Source organism: Marmota flaviventris, chromosome 16 (genome assembly GCF_047511675.1).
Source record: "Marmota flaviventris isolate mMarFla1 chromosome 16, mMarFla1.hap1, whole genome shotgun sequence".
Lineage (NCBI taxonomy): Eukaryota > Metazoa > Chordata > Mammalia > Rodentia > Sciuridae > Marmota > Marmota flaviventris.
This window is the reverse complement of record NC_092513.1, coordinates 67,698,545-67,712,525: the sequence shown is the minus strand read 5'-3', so window position 1 is coordinate 67,712,525 and position 13,981 is coordinate 67,698,545. Positions and strand designations below refer to the sequence as shown.

The 13,981-nt window shown below is 46.2% G+C and overlaps 1 protein-coding gene across 6 annotated transcripts in view; it reads right to left on the bottom strand.

Annotated features, from left to right (window-relative positions):
* Ppp4r1 (protein phosphatase 4 regulatory subunit 1) overlaps positions 1 to 8,649 on the bottom strand; it is a 50,854-nt gene extending 42,205 nt beyond the window's left edge. For 2 of the 6 annotated variants that reach the window (XM_071602477.1, XM_071602479.1), the window contains exons 1-2: positions 8,576 to 8,649; positions 8,446 to 8,490 (exon numbers count right to left, since the gene is read on the bottom strand). In XM_071602477.1, the coding sequence (XP_071458578.1) occupies positions 8,446 to 8,490; positions 8,576 to 8,582 (52 nt within the window). In that variant the 5' untranslated portion in view covers positions 8,583 to 8,649. Of the gene's footprint in view, positions 1 to 8,445; positions 8,492 to 8,575 lie in introns of those variants that run through there. The other 4 variants (XM_071602478.1, XM_071602480.1, XM_071602482.1 and 1 more) reach the window with 3 other exon arrangements.
* Between the last annotated feature and the right edge of the window lie 5,332 nt (positions 8,650 to 13,981).

The window sequence follows — 13,981 nt, the reverse complement described above, 5'->3', positions numbered from 1 at the left end:
CAAGCTCTCCTGCAAAGCAGAAGGCCTGGGGCAAGATTCACTGTAGGAACAGGGTAGTCCCCAGTGTTGGAACCTTCACAGGGGAGAAGGGTGGCATACATCACCTCAACATCACCAGTAACAGAGAAGCAGCCCTTGGTGCCTCTGACCAAGGGAGACTATGAGAAACAACTACAACACTTATACCTGTGCTGTCAAAAAGTGAAAAGAGGCACAGCCTAAATCAAATCTGGAGGAAACACATAAACCCAGTGGACTTCAAACATATCAGTATGAGCCAGGCGTGGTGGCACAGGCCCATCATCAGGCTCCTCAGGAGGCTGATGCAGGGGGATCTTAAGTTCAAGGCCAGCCAGGGCAACTGAGGGAAAACCTAAGACTGGGGATGTACTTCAGTGGAAGAGTGCTCACCTAGCAAGCGAGGCCCTGGTGCCAACCCCTGGTACTGCCAAAATAAGTGAATACATTTTTAAAAACTTAAAATTTCATTATTTAAAATTAAGTTTATGGCTTTACCTAATTTGGCCAGAAAAAAACAAGATTCATTGAAGCAAATGTGTACTGAAAGTTCACTGTTTGCCGGGCACTGTGCTGTGGGTAAAATGAAACGCAGAGGCCTGGATTCTCCAGTATAGCGAGAGCGGGTAGATCTTGGCCAGCAGGGCAGCTGGCCTCCTGTTCTTGTGAATAAAGTCTGACCAGAAGACACGCAGGCTACTCATTTACATACTGCCCAGAGCTGCTCTGGCCATACAGCAGATCTGAGTAGTTACAACAGAAACCATGTGGCCTACAAAACTGAACTATTCATTCTCTGTCCCTTTACAGAACTTTCCAACGCTGGTCTAGTGTTGTAGCAGAGACCCAATTGAGTCTTTGCTGGGGGAAGAAAATTAATAGAAAAGACAAAAATGTGAAGACCAGTTCAGTCCTCACCAAACACAGCCTTAAGCAACAGGCATGTCAAATTTAATTTGTACTTTGGAACAAATAATGTTTACTGGAATTCCTTCCTTCAAATATAAATGCTAAAAGTTACTAAATCCTTAGAAATTATCTTTATAGGCAAGTACAAAATTGTCCTTTATGTTCAATCTCACAAGTAATTTATAGCAGGAATCTTTTTTTTTTTTTGATTGAACTCAGGGCACTTAACAACTGAACCATATCCTTTTTATTTCTTTATTTTGAGACAGGGCCTTGCTAAGTTGCTGAGGCTGGTCTTGAACTTGCCTTTGCCTCACAAAATAGTTTCCTATGGTATAGTTTACCTCCTTGTCCAGATGTTCTGAAGTATGATTTAGTCAAATATTAAGTCAACCTCAGATCCAAAGTACTAAAAACAAAAACAAACAAACAAACAAACAAAAACTGGCCTATGTACTAAACCACACAGATTTCATTATTTCCCAAATAATATAGCCTAACAACTATTTACATAGCATTTACATTGTATTGGGCATCGTAAGTCATCTGGAAATGATTGAAGTCATACAGGAGGATGTGCACAGATAATGGGCAAATCTGGCATTTGATAAAAGGGGCCTGAGCATTCACAGACTTGGTATCCAAGGGGGTCCTGGAAACAATCCTGATAGATTCTGAGGGACAAACATACAATAAGTAAATATAAAGGGCAGTGGCATGTTTATTTTCCAACTGGTTACCAAGGTCATGTTTTCTAAACCCTGTGATACAGAAGTATGCAGCCTATCAAAGGCCTGTACGTGTGGATTTTATAAGCATGTCCTTTGTTCCCTTCAGAGAGAATGGTTTCCTTATAGTCTTAATAATCCAATCATTTTGCTTACAAAGACTCTTTCTTCTTTACCTTTTTGTTGTTGTTGTTGTTGTTCTGGAGATTGAACCGAGGGCACTTTATCATTGAGCTACATCCCCAGCCCTTTCTATTTTTTATTTTGAGACAGGGTCTTGCTAAGTTGCCAGGCTGTCCTTGAACTTGTGAACCTCCTGCATCAACCTCCCAGGTTTCTGGGGATTACAGGTATGTGCCACCACATAAACCCTTTCTTCCCTAGTAGTTCAAATATAAAATTTGAACTATTCAGGACCAAATTACCATCAATCCCCAATAAATAAAGTCTTGAAGAAAAAAATGAGTTATTTCTACCAAAACAAATTTTATATTTAAAGAAAAGATGATAATGAATCTGACTTTTAATTTAAATTCAGATCCTAGCAGTAACATTTTGGCATGATCACTTAAAGTAAGTACCCTACCTGCCTCTTCTTTCCCCTGAAAGTTCATGTTTGAGGGCTGAATGAAGCTGCAGAGTTGCGGGGTGGGTATGCCACAGGATGCTGTACCTGCTGTGGTGGCTGATGAATAATTAATAATACTTATTCAAAAAGCCACTGTAACTCATTAAACTGAAAAACTAAAAGAGAAAAAAAAAACATCGAATTCTCTCAATAAACATAGAATAAAGTATTCAACAAAATCTAACACCCATTCCTACTTTCCTTAAGCTATCAACAAAGTCAGGGAAACTTCTCAGCCTAATAAAGGGCCTCTGTGATAAAACAATAAAACAGAAAACTCAAAACTTCTGCTCTTCTAATTGCACCATTAAGACAATGAAAAGACAAGTCGCAGATATGGAACTTGTCTGAGTATCTGAGAAAGGGTTTGTATCTGGATATATAAACAACTCTAAAACTTGGGAAGGCGTTCCAACAAAACCAGGAGCTAAAGATGTGGAAAGGCACTTTACCAAAGCAACAGACAGCAAATGAGCACATGAGAAGACAGACATCATTAGCCATTAATGAGAAGCAAATTCAAACCTCAAAGAAACCTCGCACTGAGCAGAAGGGCTAGAATGAAGGCTGCCGGAGAGAGCGGCCAGGGCGGGAGGACCTGCACACACTGCCCTGCGGATGGAACCTGGCGTAACCATCATGGAAACAGTCAGACAACTTCCTAAGATACTCCTGGATAAAAACCCAAGAGAAGGAACACACACATCTACGTAAAAAATTGGACATGAAATGTGTACAGCAGCTTGATCTGTAATAGTCAAAAACCAGAGCCAATCCAAAATCCATCAACATTTCATGACAGAAAACAGCTGGGGAACATTAAGCACCTTGTTCAGGATTATAAGAGATTACACAGCAGGGCCAGAATGTGACTCCCAGATCTAAAGGTCTAAAAAGCCAGTGCCTTTTCCTTCCACAGACCCAGACTGCGATAGCGCCACAATTACTGCCTGGAAGACGCTCTCCGCCAATCTTGGTATCAATCAGGCCAGCAGTCAAGCTTGTTCCCAAGTCAAGGGAGCTAAGAAGCCAAGACACTGAAGACAGCAGAGTTAGGACATGACTGTGGGAGGAAGAACGGTCAGGTGATCAGCCCACTCAAGGACCTCTGCTGAAAGCAGGCAGGTGCCAGGCCCTCCTAAGAAGCTATAGGGAATACTGATCTTTCACTGCGCAGGTCCAAAAGCCATGTGTCAACCTCCTTTGTGCGTCCGACATCATATTAGGGTCATTCTCAGATACAAGGGAAAAGCAAAGTGAAACTCTAGCTCAAGCTGAGGGACTTCTAACCCATAGCTGACAGCAAAAATTCTTCACCATCAAGAGAAAAAAATCCATTTACAGCAATTAAAAAAAAAAAAAAAAAAAAAGATGTAGCTAGGTAAGCTGGTACATGCCTGTAACCCTAGCTACCTGGGAGGCTGAGATGGGAAGATCACAAAGTCAAGGTCAACCTGGGCAATTTAGCAAATCCCTGACTCAAAATAAAAATTAAAAAGGACTGGGGATATGTTGTAGCTCAACAGTAGAGCACCCCTGGGTTCAATTCTCAATACTGCAAAATAAAAGAAAAAAAAAAAAGAAAGGTTAATGTAAATGTAGATATAAGGTAATATCAGTTTAATTAAAAAAAATACAAATTCTCTGTTTTGATGAAAGACTGAGGCAAAAGAACCAGAAATAATAAACCAGTAACCAAAGAAATGTGGCGACTTCTGAACTTCACCTACAAGATTGATCATTCACAGGCAAGAACAAAAACTCTACACTTAGTTTTGGTATTTTCTTTGTTGTTTTTGGTTATATAGCTACAAACCCATGTATAGTTACAAAAGTCCCCCCCCCCCTTTTTTTAATTTTATGTCAGGAATTATTAGCCCTTTAAAGCATCATTAATGATTTTATACACAGATGGACACCACTAAACCATTTTTAATTTTTTTTTAGTTGAAGATGAACCCAATAACTTTATTTATTTTTATGTGGTTCTGAGGATGGAACCCAGTGCCTCACACGGGAAAGGCAAGTGCTCTACCACTTCAGCCCAGCTCCAGCCCCCATCACCACTAGACCATTTTTAGAGCACTCTTTCCTAGGCCATCAATCATATTACCTCTAAGATTTCTCCTGTCTCATCTTTTAGCAGCAAACAAAACATGTCACCAAGTCTCATTGCTCACTCTCTCAAATCCCTGCTTAAGAACACCTAAACATCATCATGCTCAAGAGCACCTCTGGGAGTTTTGGTGATTCTCTGGCCGCTACTGGACACAGTCACGTTTTTCTACTTCTCAGCTCCCCCAGTGGCAAGGACTGTAGGAAGTTTATTGGAACTGTTTTCTAAAAGTAGCTGGAGGGCAAGCCAGGCACGCTGGCGCAGGCCTGTAATCCCAAGGACTCAGGAGGCTGAGACAGGAGGATCATAAGTTCAAAAGCCAGCCTCAGCAACTTGGTGAGGCCCTAAGCAACTCAGTGAGACCGAGTCTCTAAATAAAATACAAAAAGAGAATGGGATATGACTCTGGTTGAGTGCCCCTGAGTTCAATCCCTAGGGGGGGTGCAGGGAGTAGCTAGAGGGCTAAAGACCAGGCACTGGATCAGAGCAGTGACCTTCAGTAATTTGTCATTACTGAAGGTAATGACCTCAGGATTTGTCATTCCTGTACTCCAACATTGCCCTCAAACAAGAAAATCAGAGCAATATAAAGAGATTCCAAAACTTCAACAATAAAACAGTCTGTGGGATGGCATGTTCCATAATACAGCTTCAAAAGCTCGTCGACATCATGCCTAGTTACTCTAACATAAAAGTCAAGAAGGACTAAATAAGTTATATTATTCCCAACCTCCATCGACTCTTTTCTCTCTAGGTAAAACTAAACCCCACATAGCATCTTGGAATACTTCATAAGGGCCTTTAAAATATGGCTTCAAGCAAACTGCCTATGTGACAGGTTTGGGCTGCTCAATGTTGTAAAATGGGAAACTTGAGAAGAGATAATATTTTAGATACAATATTTAAAATCAGAAGGCCTGGATTACAATCATCTGAATTTAGGAGTTTTGTTCCTTGAGAAAATATTGTAGTCCCTTTGGGTATTAATTGACGTATTTACCAATATTAGAATACCACAGTCTATACATCACAAGATGGCGGGAAAAAATAATCTGTGCTTGAAAGTCTCCATAACTACTAAGTGTTAATACGACCATTCTTCTAAAGTTTTAATTTTAATCAGACTCCTTCAATGATTATTTTATAAACATCAGCTCATCAAATCTTACTGTATGTTAAGTCCTAGCTCTATCACTTTAGACATCTAGCAACTTCAATATAAACTGAAATTGAATTTTGAAAAGCTGACAAGTCTATCTACAAATTTGTATTGCTTCCTATTATTCAAGGAACAAAAATCATAAAAATGACATTTTATCCAACATTGAAATTTGCTGACACATGTACTTAAATGAAGTCTCTGGCTTGCTTTCACTTTGAAATTCAAAGTACATTTCATGATACAGTACTGAAAATAATCACTTTAGGGTTTTGGATTTTTGTTTGTTTGTTTCATTTGTTGTTTTTCTTCGGTGCTAAGAACTGAATACCCAGGGTCTCAAGCATGGTAGGCTAGTGCTCTACTACTGAGCCATACCCTCAGTGAAAATATCACTTTTCAACTTAAAAAAACTTAATTTTACTATGCCTAATGATAGTTTTACTTAACCTTTATGGCTTTTTGGAGGCTGGGGATATAGCTCAGTGGTACAGCACTTGCCTACACCTGTGAGGTGGAGTTCCATCTCCAGTACCACCAAACCACAAAAAACAAAACAAAACATCATGGCTTTTTGCTATATAATACAATACATCCATTTTTTGCTTCTTAGGATTGGGGGACTTTTTTCTTCACAGCTATCAGCCAAGCCAGTCTTTACCCAACCCTCTTCCCCACTCCAGACTTTAGAGACTTTAGAAACAAATCAAAACACCTGACCTGAGGCTAACTCAGGCCTAGCAATGCTTCCCCTGTCAAGATCTGGACTCCACCACGTCCTTTTGGGATCCACAGCTACAGTGACCTGTACAACAGAAGTGTTCTCTTCCACTTGCATTTAAGGCAGGTGACCAGGCTCTAGAACTGGATCAGACAATCATTTCTTTCCAATCCAAGGGTCAACTTAGACTAGGCCTGGCTGGATGGAAGAGTGAAGCACATGCTACCTTGGAGGCTGGCCTCCCCCCTGGCACTGGCGGAGAGAAACTCACCCATGGGCTCGCAGCCAACTCCGCTCTCCACTCTCTGCCTCTGCTTTCTATGGCTCCTCTGGGTTCCCAAGCTGTTTTATCCCCTTACCAACCATCGTGACCTCTATGCAGACACTATGGCCTCTTTCTATCCCTTCACAACAGGAGGCAAGGAGTCCTGTAAACCGCCTTAGGCTCAAAGATCCTCTGTCCCTGAGTATTCTGGGTAAAGGTATTACCTGTAAGAACTTTAGCAACTGAGAAAAATGAGCAATTTCTCTAAAACAATTTTCAACAAAATTGTAAATATGCAAATAATTGGTGCTTTCCAACAAATACCTAAGTTTTTATCCTGAATTAAAGTGAACATAAAATAGAACCTAAAAAAGTTCAGTGCAAGCTGTGGCAGCATTTATATCAATTCTGTTAAGTTTGACATCAGTAACTCCTTCTCTGCTTTTCCTCTATGCTAACCTTGCTCTTTACTCAGAATGGCAAACACAAGAGTCGCTATTTACCCAGTTCTAAGTGCCAAAGGCGTTAAGTCCAGTCCTGTCGTGAGGACTCTTACAAAGTAGGGAATATTTATCATGCCCACTTACAAGAGTGAAATCTAAGTACAGTGAGGTTGCCTGAGCTGCCCAGTCTGCCCAAAGTGGCACAGCTCAGACTGCAACAAGGCTGTCTGGCTCTAGTCTGTGTGGTCACTGCACAGCCTCCGGGCCTTCCTGACAACTGTGTGTAAACCACTAGGGGCTCAGGCTGTGGCCATCCTGTTCAGGGCCCATGTTTCCCAGGACAGCCTTCCCCTCTAGGCCGGGCAGAACTGCATCTCATCCTTCAAAGGGTGCACGACCATGACCCCCTGAGGTCAAATGAACACTGGGAAGTTCTCGCTAGTGTCAGTCTTAAATACCTGTTGAATGAATGAACCTTTCACTTATAAGGTCTCAACACGAGACTAAAAAGCCCTGTCTTGAGGCAACATAAAGCGCCCCCCCCCTCCAGTCCCCCACCTTGCAAGATACCTGAGAGCATATCTGCCTGAGCTCACCCGTGGGTGAGTGACCAGGGAGAATAGCACCGGGACCGGTCCCTCCGCTCCCTGTAAGAGGCCATCAGGGAAATGCCCACCCACCAGCGGCTTAGCACGGGATGTCCGGATAGGATTCCCTTTCTTAAAAAAAAAAAAAAAAAAAAAAAAAAACTCTTTGCCGGGGTCTCTCTAGACCGTAAAGCTCTCCCTTACTGCACTCTGACAACCAGGGACTCAGGAGACCAGGGAAGCCCAGGAAGGCCAGGGCCGACCCGGGCACCGAGGGCGCGGCAGGACCGCGGCCTCTTTGGCCTCGGTGCGGGCGCGACCTCGGGGACCCGCACGGCGACGCCGGGAGTCCCCTGGCCCCCATCTGTCGCGGACCTCGGCACCACACAACGATCCGCCTCGACGGCAACTAGAACGCCCTGCGACAGCGCGGCCGGCCCTTCTTTGTCCCCGCTGTCATCAATCCGGACAGCGTCGCGCGGCTCGGGGAGCACGAAGGGCGGCGGCGCCCTCAGCCGGCTCCGCCGCGGCCCGGAAGCCGCGTCGGGACCCGGACCCTCCCCACACGGAAAGCCACCCTCAAGCCCGAGCCCTGCGGGGACGGCGACCGGGCCAGGCCGCGCTGCGGGCAACAGGGCCAGGCCGCGCTCCAGGCCCGACCCAGGCTGAGGCGGCGGCGGGGAGGCGGCGCCGGCCGCGGCGGGCGGAAACGAGCGCGGCGTCTCCCGTCTCCCGCCGCCGCCCCGGCGTCCCAGTCCCCCGCGGTGCCCGCGTCCCCGCCGCCGTCCCCGCCACCCCGCGTCCCCCCGCGTCCCTTCCCGCCCGCCGGCCGCCCGCCGCGCTCCCCGTCCCCGCGGGCCGCGCCACTCACACGCGTCCGCGTCCTCCGGCAGGTCCTCCTGGAGCAGCGAGAGGTCTGCGAGGAGAGAGAAGCCGGTCAGCGCCGCCCGCCGCCCGCCCCCGGCCGCGGCCCCGGGACCCGCCCGCCCGCCGGCACGTACCCGCCATCTTGCTCGCTCCGCGGCCGCCCGGGGCCCGCGACGCGGCGGCGCGAGCCGGAGCGGGTGGGCGCGGGCAGCCAGGCGGCGGCGGGGACGGCGCGCGGGGCGGGCTCGGGCTCGGGACGCCGCGCCGCCGCCTCCCGCCCGCTCGCGCTTGTGTGCGCGCTCCCGCTCGCTCGCTCCCGCCGGCGGCGGCGCGCACCCTCGGCCTGGCGGCGCGCGAACAGCTGCGAGCGCGCGAGCTACCGCCCGGCGTGCGCGCCCTCCGCCCGCTGCCCCGCGCCCCGCCGCGCGGGCTTTGTTGGGTCACGGTCGCACCGCCCCCGGGCCCTGCGGCGGCTCCCGGGCGGCTTCGGGCTGCGGGCCGAGGAGGCGCCGCCCTGCTCGTCCGCCCCCGATCCCTCCGCCGGCCGGCCCCTCCCCGGCCACCCCAGCTCCCGGCCCTCCGGAGCCCCCTTCCTCGATCTCCCTACTGAGCCTGGGTCCTTGAGGCCCTGCCGCACGCGTCCGCCAGGCCTGCGGGAGAGCGCAGGCGTGCTGCCCAGTGCTGCCCGTGGGCCCCGCGAACCTGCTCACCTCTGCTGTCCGGGAGATGCGCATGGAGCTGTGATTCGCTTTTTTTTTTTTTTTTTGGGGGGGGTGTCTTTTAAGTAATTTTGGCAGCACTTTCAGCTGAAACCTGTGTCCTACACTTTATTATTCCTATCGTTTTAAAGGAACTAAGCTAAGCGACTGGATTACACTTAGTGGCATAAAGTAGGCTAAAGCCAGGTTTGCTGACTCCTTTTCACTGCCCTTTCTTTGACTCTAGTCTAAATCTGGCTCCGGAGGTTTCCAGAATGGTACTCCGCCAGAGTGGAGCACAAAACCCTGCCCGCCCTTCAGGGGGCCTGGTCTCTTAAAAGAGGGAATTCTAAATCATCAGTGTGCGCCTTTCTGCACTGTAGCCTTAACTAAGGACAGTGCATTGGCATTTAGTGGCATTGAGGCATCAGATACTAAGGAACCAGATCCTCTGAAATGCATAAAAATCTGTCTAATAAAAAAGGGGTTCCGCACAGCTATTTCAAAAGATTTCCTCTCAGCTGTCGCAAGATAGAACACAGATTATATGGTATAAAAGTTCAGAGTGATAAAAATGAAAATGGACTCAACTCCAAGTATAGAATAATTAAAACTAAAGGCCAAACTTTCATGTTTCTCTCCTTCCTTACAGAAAGCCCTTATTGAATTCAGCTGACGCTAACTCAAAATGGCAAGGACTTGGAAATTCAGGAACTGTCCACAGCAGCCAGCGGAGGGGGACTCAATCCCTGAGAGTTCCCTGCTTCCCAGGAGAGGCCAGGGAGGAGGAGAGACCACCTGGCTCTTGACACTACCTAGTGATCTTGCATAACACAAACTCCACAGCCTACTTTGCTTCAGCCACCAGGTGGTCAGGAGACCACCACACAGTCTTGATATTCTCCCCAGCTAAGCCAGACTCAGAATTCTCAGTGATCAATAGAAATTAGAAACTCTGTGCCAAGTGCTAGCCCAGGATGTGGGGTGGCTGGCTCTGCTGTGGGAGCTAGGCCTCAGCAAGTCTGGCCTTGGTGTCCTCCAGTAAGGGGGCAGCAAAGGCAGAAAACAGGGGTTACTTCCTTGTCCCTTGAAAGCTCTGTGTTCCATTGCCATCCTAGCTGAGGTGCCCAGTGCCATAGGTCCCTGACCCAGTGTGGTTAGTAACATCAGTGAGTTCAGCACACGCCCTCTCACTCTTTACTGCTTTCTCACAGATAAATGGCTTTTTCTCTATAACATGTACTTTATTCCTTCCTTATAAAAATTATATTTGAGCTGGGCACAGTAGCACACACCTGTAATCCCTGGGGGTTTAGGAGGCTGAGACAGGAGGATTGTAGGTTCAAAGCCAGTTTTAGCAATTTAGCAAGGCCTTAATTAACTCAATGAGAGCCTGTCTCTAAATAAAATAGAAAAAAGGGCTGGGGATATGGCTCAGTGGTGAAGTGTTCCTGAGTTCAATCCCCAGTACAAAAAAAAAAAAAATTACATTTAAGCAAATAATAGCAATCATTATTCTGTGTACCTTTAACCTAGTTTCACATACAGTGTAGTCAACAGTGTTATCGCATGCCCTGTTTTGTTAATGGTCAGGGCACAGTATGAGGTTGAAATTTTTTTTTTTTTTTTTGTAATACTAGGATCAAACTCAAGGGTGCTCTACCACTGAGATACACTCCCAGCCCTTTCTTTTTCTTTTTTTTTTTTTTCCAGTGGGTACCAGATTTTGCTAAGTTTCCCCGGCTGGCTTTGAACTTGAGATCCTCCTGCCTCAGCCTCCCAAGCCCCTAGGTTACAGGAATTCTTACCCTGCTCTGACACAGAAATCTGTAAAGTAGGGAGAGTGTCATAAGTAAATTTTTTTTTAAAATGGGCTGGGGTTATGACTCAGCAGTACAGCGCTTGCCTAGCACGTGAGAGGCCCTGGGTTCGATCCTCAGCACCACGTAAAATAAATAAAATAAAGGTATTGTGTTCAACTACAACTAAAAAATAAATATTTTTAAAAAATGTATTGGGGCTGGGGCTGGGGCTGGGGCTCAGCGGTAGAGCGCTCGTCTCGCACACGCGGGACCCTGGGTTTGACCCTCAGCACCACATAAAAAAATAAATGAGTGAAATAAAGGCATGATGTCCAACTATAAAATAAATATTTTTTAAAACTATATTATCTAATTCTATGGCCAGTAAGCCCTGATTTTTTTTAAGAGAGAGAGAGAGAATTTTTTAATATTTATTTTTTAGTTTTCGGTGGACACAACATTTTATTTTATTTGTATGTGGTGCTGAGGATTGAACCCAGTGTCCCCTGCATGCCAGGCGAGCGCATTACCACTTGAGCCACATCCCCAGCCCAAGGCCTGAATTTTTAAGAATAAGTCCTCTTCCAAATGACAGTGAAAACTCTGATTAGCTGCCCAGGAGACTTACAATTAGAAATTAGATCTTCAAACACAACATACAAAAGAGTACGTCCTGCTAGAACCTGGACTGTAGACCAAATATCAAGCAGAATAAACGCTTGTTCTTATCCACCTTGGTGAGTACACGATAAGCATCAAGGGAAGACCTTGTTAATCAACAACAAAACCCACCTGACACGGTAGGACACTTATCCCACATATCAATTTCAGTATCAGTGATGAGGCATTCGTTTTTTCCTTCAGAATAGTCATTCCTGAAGCTGAAAATGTTTAAAAGGCAGAGCTGTGTTTTAAATGGTAAGAAAATTAATCTGAAAATGGAGAAATGGATAAAAATGGGTTTTGAACAATGTTTTTGACATTCATTTTTATTCACCTCTGTTTTTTGGAGCAGGTTGCTGTGGTGGCCCTCATAGGCTGCCATTGCCAAGTAGGAAAGAGCACTTCTTACAAAACCAGCCACCAGCCAAAAAAATAAAATAAATAAAATAAAAGTAGTCACCCTCTCTTACCTAGTGCCACCTCTGTGTCTTCATGAACTGTGTGAAGGTAAATATCTACACGAAGTTTTCTTGTCCTCTCCCCTCTGCTTCTTCTGGCCCCTGTCACAAAAAACCCAGGTCAAGAGGATGTTCCAGAATGAAATCTGTCTTTCCTCGAGCTTTCAAGTTTGGCTTTGATTTTCAAGACATTTGATCTCTTTTTATTCACATCAGCTGAAGATACATTTGCTTCCACTATCAAGAAGAGGAAGGAAAGTGGGGGAAGGAGGTGCAGGGTGAAGAAAGGGAGGAAGGAAGGGAGAAAAGGAAAGGAAGGGAAAGAAGAGAGGGGAAAATAGTTAAGGAATTGAACTCCATCCGTTTCCCTAGGGGACCTGCCCATCTGTTTCCCTAGGGGAACTGCTTCTTCTCTGCTTACCGGCCCTAGAGGCTGCCTGTAATTTTAGCAGGACACCAGGCCTGTCCCTTGGTGGGCAGCCTTGTTCCAGGTTTCTCAGCGTAGACTTGTGCTAAACAAAGCAGCACATCCTGCCAGGAAACCACAGCTGTGAACTGAGTGTGGAGGAGCGTGAGCACTCACTACCATGGGGATGTTCTAGTGCTCTCCACAATGTTCCAGGTTCGTGGAGACAGAGGATTCTCCCCTGAGGAAATTTGTGGCCACCCCAGCCTAGGTACCTGTATCCCCTATGGTTTGTTCCACACATTTAATTTCATTAGGAAAACCAAGTCGTGTAAGCAGTGGGCGTTGCATGGACTACCTCTTCACACATCCCTTAGGATTCAGAAAGCACCAGTGGTGTCAGGTCATGGAAGGGCTCCCACCAGGCCTGGTAGAGTATGTGCTGAGGAAATGTTTATTATTTGGAATCCCAATGGATGAGTCAGGTTGAGCCAGCAAAAGAAATGACGCATGTTCAAAGCCATGGAGCTCTGTGGTCAGACCAGGCCTTGCCCCAGGTTCTCTACACACTAAGGCACTCCAGGCTTGAGACCCAGGGACTTTGCTTCTATTCCAGTTTCACTTCAGTGTGCCTGGTCCTAGATCCTTCCTCTGGTAAGAAGAGGTCCAGCATGAGGTATATATAATTGGTAAACAAGAGAGCTAGGACATTTTCTTAACTTCTTATTTTGAAATTATTACAGGTTTATAGGAAGTTGCAAAAATGTACCCGGATGTTCGGGGTGTCCCCTTTGCCCAGTTCCCCCACTTGAAATGTGGCACATTTGGAATATTTTTGAGAGGAGCTTAGAGGTATTATGCTAAGTGCTTTTGTGTATTTTCTGTCTTAACTAATGACACCTGAGAAGCAGATTTTGCTATTAACATTTTTTACATAGAGGAAGCCAAGGCCCCAAAAGCATTTTGACAAAGGTCAGGTAACAGGTAGGGGAGTTCCCAGTGCTGCAGTCCTGGCTGTGGTCTTGTTGAGGACCACCCATCAATCGTCCCTCGGCCAGCTTCCCGGGTGTCCAGAACCTCCTCCTCCCGGGAGGGACCTGGTGTCTCTCTCTCCAGAAGCGCTGCCCACGCTTCCAGCAGCACACTAGCAACTTTCTAGCGAGTCATTTGCAGTCTATTCAGGCCAAGGATGCAGATTTATCTTTTCTGAGTGATAACGGCTCACCATACCCCAGTGAACATCCTGAGCCTTCACCCCAACCTCCCACCAAAGGCCCTTGGCTGGTGTAACCACGGTTTGCCACATTTCATTTTCCTGCCCAGACCTCAGCCATGTTTTTGGATTTTAGGAAGATATTTTGGTGTTCCTGTTTGGGGTTATGGAGGGATTCTACCTCTTTGTAAGTTTACTCTTTTCTGTTTTTTTCCTGTTGTAAAAATTTATGCTCTGAGAAAATCCAGAAAGTATAAAGAAAAACTTAAATCCCCCATAATCTCCAAATTCAGAGATTAT